The sequence below is a fragment of the Artibeus jamaicensis genome, unplaced genomic scaffold (genome assembly GCF_021234435.1).
Source record: "Artibeus jamaicensis isolate MK-2021 breed Jamaican fruit bat unplaced genomic scaffold, CSHL_Jam_final contig_2259, whole genome shotgun sequence".
Lineage (NCBI taxonomy): Eukaryota > Metazoa > Chordata > Mammalia > Chiroptera > Phyllostomidae > Artibeus > Artibeus jamaicensis.
This window is the reverse complement of record NW_026521468.1, coordinates 989,458-998,599: the sequence shown is the minus strand read 5'-3', so window position 1 is coordinate 998,599 and position 9,142 is coordinate 989,458. Positions and strand designations below refer to the sequence as shown.

General features: G+C 53.0%; 1 protein-coding gene across 2 annotated transcripts in view; it reads left to right on the top strand.

Moving 5' to 3' along the window:
• The first annotated feature begins 3,662 nt into the window (after positions 1-3,662).
• ACLY (ATP citrate lyase) overlaps positions 3,663-9,142 on the top strand; it is a 39,393-nt gene continuing 33,913 nt past the window's right edge. For both annotated transcript variants that reach the window (XM_053660027.1, XM_053660021.1), the window contains exons 1-2: positions 3,663-3,786; positions 7,883-8,064. In XM_053660027.1, coding sequence (XP_053516002.1) covers positions 7,906-8,064 — 159 coding nt within the window. In that variant the 5' untranslated portion in view covers positions 3,663-3,786; positions 7,883-7,905. The remainder of the gene's footprint in view (positions 3,787-7,882; positions 8,065-9,142) is intronic.

Below are 9,142 nucleotides of genomic sequence, written 5' to 3'. Positions count from 1 at the left end.
AGAGGGAATTGAACCAGCATCTCTTTGGTTTGTAGGCTGGCACTCAATCCACAGATCCACACCAGTGAGGGCTGAGATTAATTTATGTTTTATGTGTAGCTTCAAGTTATTTATTCTCCCATGGAGGTCATTTTTTTGTTGTTGTTGTATCAATTTACTACAACCCACAAACCTATTCAACTGCTGAGGGGCATCTGGGCTCCATCCAGTTTTTGGACATTCTCACACGTGTCTCTGAGCACATGTATGTAGGAGATTCCCCAGGGTATGTACTGAGGAGTGGAGGGTCTTGGTGTATGTTACTCTTCAATTTTAATAGATAATTCTCAAACCGATGGTTGAATCAATTTGCCCTCTCATCTACCTTAAGGTCATGCATTTGGGACTGCATTTGTTGTTTGTTTTTGGTTTGTTTGTTTATTTGTTTGTGAAATAAGAGAATTGGACTAGGGGATTCCTGCAGTCCTGTTGAATACAGATGCTATCTCTGGTTGGACCTCCCTGGGGCACCTTCCGAGGGCACGCGGGCCCTGGGCACCATTTGGAGGATGGTCAGTGTGGGGCAAAGGTGAGAGAGAACCTCGTGGTTCTCCACAGGATGGGCCACGATGGGTCTCGGCTATAAGCCCCTGTCTCTAATTGTCACAGGGAGAGAGATGGGTTTAGAACTGTATGCTCAGGTGGACCCTGCTCCTCCGATGCTTCCCCTATAACTTATTTCTTTGAGTTACGTGTTCAGTCCAATGTCTATCCAGTTATACATACAGTGAGGGTCTACCATGTGCCCAGCCCCGTGCTAGGGGGATGCCGAAATGAGCAAGGCACACACTCCTGGGTCTCGAGGAGCTCACCGTCAAATGGGGAGTCCCATTGGATATGATTTTCTTCCCCTTGTCACCTGCAGCAGGTATCAGTGGACCAGGCAAGGGATCTGGTGGCAGAGGGACAGTTGCTCATCTGTAAAATGATGTTGCTGTGAGGATTATGTGCTAGCACCCATGCCTTTCATGTAGCAGGTGCTCAATGAGTATTGGCTACAATGGATTAAAATCTAGAAGACAGGCATTAGGCAGTGTGAGGCTGCTGAAATGAAGACAGACTGCCCAATGCCTGGGCAGAGAAATGGTACCTATATCCTTTTGTGTCTAGTAACATGAATCTGTCCTCCAACCCATTTTAGAAGATTCAAATGGGAAAAGCAAAAGAGTTTAGAGAAGAGAATAATGAGAAGATGGGGCCATGTTGATAGATTCGGGGCACAGGAGTCTCTGTGGGGACATGATGACATAATGAAAGTCTTTTCTAGAGAGGCCAGGGTTTGAGGGATGGGGGCAGAGGCCTGGAATGGGACTACTGATAAAACGGAAAAACCTCGGTGATTGGCTCATGGATCCTCTCTCCAGCCAGCACCGCTCTTCCCTCACTCTTCGGACAGTTACTTTCTCATTGTCCTTGGCAAGACTCATGAAACTTGGCCCCAGCAACACCTTGAGGGTGACTTAATCACTCAGCAGAGTGTTTACTAGGTACTGGGCCCTATTCAAAGTGCCAGAGACACAGTAGTGAAGAAAACAAAGATCCTTATCTTCATGGACATAGGCAAGTATATCTGAAAGATTTGTTAGAAGTGAAAGTGTTGGGGCAAAGAGCATGTGCATTTTTAATTTTTATCAATTTACTTTTATTTTTTACTTTTTAGAGAAAGGGGAAGGGAGGGAGAGAAACATCAATGTGCTTGAGAAACATTGACTGGTTGCCTCTTCCACACCCTCAACCAGGGACCTGGCATGCAACCCAGGCATAGGCCCTGACCAAGAATCGAACTTGTGACCCTTTGGTTTGCAGGACGATGCCAGTTCACTGAGCTGCACTGGCCAAAAACTTTAAACATTTTTTTGTTTGTTTTTAGGGAGAGGGGGAAAGGAGGGAGAACAACATCTATATGCTAGAGGCTAGAGATACATCCATCAGTTGCCTCTAGCATGCCCCCAGCTAGGGACCTGGCCTTGACTGGGAGTTGAACCAGCAACCTTTCAGTTTGCAGACAGTGCTCAATTCACTGAGCCACACCAGCCAGGGCAAATTTTTATCAATATTGCCAAGTTATATACAAAGGGTTCATTATAGTTTATGTTCCATCTGTGTGCCTCTTTCTGAACCAGTCTAGCTTTCTAACCAGAAGGATAACTCCTGCACCGGTGATCCCCTCTGACTGCAATCTTCCCACCAACTTATGAAGAAATGAAGACCCTGAGTTGCTCTGCCCCGGGCCAGAAATGGAATACCTTCATAGTTGTTTTCTTTACCTTCTCTGAGACTTGTGCTACTGGGGAAGATTCTTGAGCTCAATCCATGTAGGGGTGGGAGAGTCTCTAGGACCAAGAAGAGGAGCTATTTCAAAAGGATGCCTGTGAATGAAGTGACCTAAAACTGACATCATCTGGGATCACTTGTTTCAGGCATGTGATCCTGGGTACAACTGGATTGGGGGAGGAGGACTTGGTAAAGTTTTTGTCCATAAGAACGTCACAACATTGCAATAGTGTGATTGTCACCCAGATGCTTGGAGGGGACACAGGCATACTGACTCTGCACACTGGCTTGACCCCTTAACCTCACCTGCTCAGCCCATGATTCTCCACCCTAGAGCTACACAGCTGTTAGGGTCAGGGAGCAAGCTGGAGAGACCTAGAAGGACTGGGGTAGACATTGCGAAGCTCCAGAACTTCGGAGCAGAAAATATTATGTCCGTGTTTCTAAGACTGTCTGATTTCAAATATTCTGACACAAGTTCACCAGGAATTGTCAGACCAAGTGTCCCAGTTTTTGGTTCAGAAAATGTCGTCTGTCTCAAAGGTAATGGGGAAGAGGGAGGCAGCTATTCATTCATTCCAGTAGTGTCTATGCGTGGGGTGGGGGGAGGGGCAGGGAGGAGCAGGAGAGTGGCAGACATGGCCCCAGCCCTGCGCTGGAAACTTCCGTGAATCCGCGCGGTGTTACTAGCATCATCATAGCCCCACTTGCTCCACCCACTTGCTCGCCCAATCCCACACTGGGAAGACTGACGTGTTGCCCTCGACTTTCAGCCTCGCCCCACTGGTTCAAGCGAAGGGATCCAAGGGCATGTATATGGGAAAACAGTCTGCCACGGCTGCTTAAAAAGTGGAGCTAAGCAACTGGGTTCAGTATGGCCGATTTCAAGCAGCTGGGAGGCGGACGTCAGTTTTTTCCCTTGGGGAGACAGGAAGGAGATTCCAGGTCCCCAAAGCAGCTCAAGAGCCAGTTCGGCCAACACCCTCCCCGCCCCCCCCAACCACACCCCCATCGGAGTGGCGGTCGGCCCTGCCCCTAAGCGATCAGGCCACGGCCCCCAGCCCGGTACTTTCTCCTCCCAGTGTAGCCCGGCCCATCTCCCCACCCGAGGCTCCGCCCCCGATCCTTCCCAGGCTCAGTAGGCTCCGGAAAGGCGGCACCCGCGGACTGTTTAAGCTTCTGGGATGGATACGCTGACTGGACTACAAGTCCCAGAAGCACATGGGCTCGCCCATGGGGGCGGAGCTATACAGGGCAGCGAATTGGGAGGAGCTCTGGCGCTCAGGCTAGGGAACGCGTGTAACCAATAGCCGGGCGGTTCTCGACGTGTGCCGATGGGGGCGGGGAGAAGCCCTCCAGGGCCCGAACAAAAGCCGGATCCCGGGCGGCTGCGGGAGGCTGGCGCGCTCGGGCTAGTTGGACGTTAGGATAGGTCCTCTGTGGAGGGAGCGCCGCGCACAGACTTTCGCAGAGGTGAGTAGCGGGTGGCCGCTTTTGTGGGAGGGCTCCCACCTGGCCCAGGAGATTCTTGCCTCCCTCCCTCAGCTCGGAAATGCCTCCACCGGTGCTGGCTGGGTGTTAAAGCGCCGTTCATGCACGTACTTGGAAGTTTTGGGGGTCTTAGCTTTAGGTTAGACTTCGTCCGTAAGACAGGCCAGCAGCCACGTGCAACTAACTCCCAACTCTTCACTTTCCAGTTCCTGGGAGTTTGCACAGGCTTGCCGCCATCCTTGCTTCTCTTCCCTCCGCTGAATTGCATTTACTTCATGCTGGCGCTCCTCACCTCTTTTCGGGGCCAGTTATCGAGCTTCTCGGGCTTTATCGGGCCACCTCTTGCCCCCATCCGGTCCCCGCACCGGATGCGGAGGACGGGAAGTAGAGACATCGGTGGCCACTCACCCCCACTCCGACACCTCCAAGCCGGGCTCAGGCCCTTCCTCTTAGTTTTATAGAGTTCACTGAACCCCGCGCCGAAGTGGAGGGAGCGAGCCGGGCGTGGAGCAGCGTCGGGCCACGCGGGGTCGGCCTGCCCTAGGCTGCCCGAGGCCTGGCCTCTCCGCGAGGACCTGGCCATAGAGTGGCGACGCCGGAAGGACCCTCCTCGCTCTGGAGGTGCCGTCAGGCCAAACCTCTAAGCGACAGATGGTCAGAGTGCCCGTGTGCCTCCCCACCCCTGGCGCTGACACCGAGCTTGGCTGAAGCAAGCCCCTCAAAGGGCCAGAGGATGCTGCCGCCGCCCTCCTGTTGGGCCTGGCAGAAGGCCAGTCTCCGTGCCTGCTGCCCTCTCCAACCTTGGCAGATACTGTGCAGTTCTAAGGAGTTAAGCCATTAGGTGGTCCCTGGCAGTCTGCCTGGGAAGAGGGTTCTGGAGAGGATGGTGAGGAGCAGTGCATAGCACAGTAACTTTGCTGCGTGTTTCAGCCAGCTTAGTTCCCTGGATTTCTGAAATGTTGGGCAAGGGACAGCTATCTACCAGATGACCAGATGACCAGCTGACCAGATGGGCGATTTTCACCTCTTACAGAGCTTCTTAAACAGCTTAGGAGACTTTGACGGAAAGATCCCTCAGACACTGGGCAGCTGGTACACCGCCCCCCCCCCTCGCTTTGGACACTATGTAGAGGACACTTGCAGAACTGCCCTGTCCTGTACTCCAGGGATTGCCTGTTTTGTCAAAAAAAAAAAAAAAGTGCAGTCTTAGGGGTACTAACCTTAGAACGAGTACTTTCTGTCTCTGATTCTGCACCACTGGATGTGTCCCAGCAGTACATGCCTGGGGAACAGGCTCATTTCTTTCATTCAGCCTTCCCTGTGGGCTGCTTCTGCCCTCGGTGGCTGCTGTACATGAACTCAATCCTGGGTTACATACCCTGTCTGCAGAAAACACCTCATTCAGCTCATAGGTTCCTCCCTTGGAGAGAGAGAGTGAGAGTGTATGTGTGTTGTTTCAGGTTCTTTGGCATGATTTCTCCCAAATGGCTCACGCATATACCTGTTATTAGGTAACTGTTTCTTAGGCCCCAAAGCCAATGCCTGGAGTCTCAGCTCTGCCCCGAAACCATTTGCTGCCAGTTTGACAGCACATTCAGCTTCTGAGAAGGCGGCTGAAGACCTTGGGGCCAGGGCAGGAGTGGGGGGGTTCCTCCAACCCAGATTGGTATATACCTTAAGTCTTGTTACTAGTGCAGTTTTTAGCTGCAGGTCTGGGGCCATCAGTTTTGTTAATCACAGGCCAGCACCTTAAAATGGTATGCACAGTCGGGGACCTGCACACTTTTCTGGGCTTTTCTTTGGGTGCTCACACAAGCCTGGACCTCAGACAGGTTAAGGGCTGCTATCCCAGAGAGACATCAAGGCCCCACTGAATGCTTAAACTTGCCACTTATGTCCACCCAGTTCACTTCCTTGTTTTGCGAGCCCTCTTAGTGCCTTGGTGAAAACGCAGAGGCGATTCTTTCCCTGCTTTTATTCTGTCTTGTAAATTCTCTGCCTTGGCTTTGAGAGGGCTTACCCACCTAAGCCAGAACGGTCTGGTGGCAAATCTCTTATTTTGGTAAGCTGGCACATCTTTTCCTGTATCGTCCCCCTGGTGTGTCTTCTCTCCCATCTTTTTCTGAGGACCTTATGGAGATGAGCTCTTGAATCTGAGATTTGACCTGGTGCTCAAGAAAATTGTGACTTTTCAGCTACAGAAGGTCCCTTTTCTCACCCTGTCCTTTCCAAAGGTGGGTCACTGTCTGTTTCGGCAGGTCGAGGGGCTTCCTTCTGGATTTTGTGGTCACTTGTGTCCAATGTGTGTGAACTACTGAGGGTGGTCAGAAACGGTCCCCTTCTTGCTCTGCTTGATCTGCCCTGGGCTGCACTCTGGGAGGGGGGGCAGGTGTACCCATCTGATTTCAGGACCAGTTTTTCTGGTCTGAGCCAGGAAGGTTGGGAAACGGAGCTGGAGTGGGAGGGGGTGGAGGACAGTGCGGTTGGCTGAGGCATCTCCTTCCGAAACTCACGTTGAGATGGAGCTGGAAGTCACTGGGGGTGGTGGTGAAGGGCAGAAAAGGAAATATCTGCTTTGAGCCCCTTCCCTGCTACTCCACTTTGGGCCAGACACTAGACTGAATGCACCCATTGTGCCCGGCTGGAGACCCACTGGGAGGCCGAGGGAAGCAGCCAAGCCAGGATTAGAACCTGAAGCTCCAGCCTGGCCATTTGGGAGGGAAGTGCAGAGTGGCTCCTGGAAATGGAGACCAACCTTCCTGTGTGTATAAACCAGCCAGCTCCCTAACTCTGCTCTCCTTTATTTTCACTTGCCTTTTCCTCTCCGGATAATTAAACGGCTTCAGTTCTGGATCTTTGTGGGAGAGACGGGACTGACTTTGCCTCATCTGGCCAAGCTGTAGCACAGTGGCTTGATTTCCTTTCCTGCCCCTATTCCTCTCCCCAACTCATTCCTGTCACTGCCGATTGGAGAAAATGGGTGTGTTGGGACAAAGTGGTGGGAAGGGAAATGACATTGTCACACAGACCCTCCTCCCCTTTTTTTACATGGCATATTCCTTTTAGAAATGGTCTTTTTGAGTTGAGGTGTGGGGTTTTCCAGTGACCAGGAGTAAGGAGGTTTGGGTTCACATCTTGTATCCCCTGCTAGTGGGTTAGGCTTTTGGGGTAAGTTATTTTAACTCCTCTGAACTTCCATTTCTCATCTAAGAAACAGGGGTAGGAATCTCGGTGCATCTCACAGGACTCACAAAAGGCGAGTTTCTGTACACATGTGACCGAGGATGGTTTTTGCCTCCTCCCAGCCCCAGCTCAGTTAGAAGTGACCAGTGCAGGGTGGTCGCCAGGGAGGCCTCTGTTTTGCTCTAAATTAGCAGCTGGGTGACTCAGTGGGCCGGGTAGGTTGCACTTAAGGTCATAGGTTCTCCCACCCTGTGTTTGCTCTGAACTTGGCCGGGAGAAATGAGCTTTGAGATGACTGTTCCTCTCTGCATCTCAGGGGACTTGATCTGGCCAGAGGTTAGTTAAACTTGCTGGCCTGGCCTTCAGCTTGGTGGTGCATGTAAGTGTGTAAAGGGGGAGAATCTGGGTGTGGGGGAGACAAAACCTGTAGGGGGAGTAAGGCCGGCATTGCACAATTTGGCTTTGCTCCCCACAGGTAACCAAAGGGTGTGTTTCAGTGTATGTGCCCACCTTGGGTGGGACCAGTGCGTAGGTTTGGGTCACGCCGCTGGTCAGCCGGGTCTCCCCATCCACCCGCCTTTGTTGTGGGGTGAACGTTGTCACGGGTGAGCTCATTTGCCTAGAGGGAGTGGGCATAGGATGGAGGCCGAGAGGGAGGCCACAGGGTGGAGGCTAGGGGAAATGCCAGGTTTATATTTCTCTACCGTCTTCCCTCTCCCACCACTCCCCCATCTTCTGTGTTCGAGATGCCATCCCTCCTGCTGGCAGCCCTTTTTCTCCCTCTTGAGAGGTGCTGAGATCTGGTTCTGTTGTCTGGGAGCTTGTGCCTGTCCTGCTGGAGAACATAGGGCTTCCATTTTCTTCCCCTTCTGACCAGCTCCTCTTCCCCCAACAGGCAGAGCAGGTCCCTCTGCAGCCATGTCAGCCAAGGCGATTTCAGAGCAGACGGGCAAAGAGCTCCTTTACAAGTACATCTGCACCACCTCGGCCATCCAGAACCGGTTCAAGTACGCCCGGGTCACTCCTGACACAGACTGGGCCCGCCTGCTGCAGGACCACCCCTGGCTGCTCAGCCAGGTGAGTTCGTCCCCATCCCAGGCCCTTCATCCAGGCCCAGGGTCCGAGGAAGAGAGAGCGCTTGGTTTGTTGGAGATGTCCACATGGGTCAGGCGAAGGCGGACTGTCCGCAGCGGTGGGCAGCATGCAGTGGGCTGAGCAGGATTTTGGGTTCCGCTCCCCGAGTGTTGAGGTGCCCTGGCCAGGCGTGCAGAGAGCACGCATTTGGACCTGGACAGGTGAGTCCCAGTGGCAGCTGTCTGTTTATTAACCGTGTGTCCCGGACCAAACCATCCTACCTCTCCGAGCTTCATGGGCATAACACTCACCACGTGAGCTGTAAGGGTGAGCAGCAGGGTCTGGAAAGCAGTTAGCAATGCTGCCTGTCACTGGGTGATGTCCAGTGACAAATAGGTGTGTACCACCCCCCCACCCCCTCAAGCGGGGCACATCAAGAATGTCAGGGCCATGAGAAAGTGGGGCGTTGTAGTTGACGTAGAATGGCTGACGGCCCGGGGCGGGGGCAGCCTGGCGCAGAGGCTCTTCTTCAGACCCCTGCAGGGCCACTGTCGGGAGGGCTCGGGAGCTTCAGACTTCCTGGGCAGGGCCCAGAGAGCAGGACCAGGACCGAGGGCGGGGTTCTCAGGGGTGCAGGTTTCTTCCCATTAGGAGGCAGGCCGACCGAAGAGGAAGATGCCTCTGGACGCAGTGAGTTTCCCGGCACTGGAAGTATATGAACAGTGGCTGGGGGCTGCTTGTTGGGCTTGTAGACAAGGTTCAAGCCCAGGGGCGTGGTTGACCAGATGACCTTTAACGTCCTTTGTCAGCCGAAGGCTCTATCTCTCTGTTCTTCCTCTTGGAGCATGGGATGGTCCCCACTCTGAGTGTGAGGGAGACAAAATCTGTAGGTTAAACCTAAAGCTTATAGTTTATTGAAGTTAAGACACACACGGGGGAGGGGAGGGAATCACTTTTCAGCAGGTGTTTGGGGAGCACCTACTCTGTGCCAGGTCCCAGCCTGGGCACAGACAGTTCTAGATTCCTGGTTGTCAAAAGGAAGATGTGGGCTGAGACGGGTGAGGGAGGCTTCCAAGAGCTG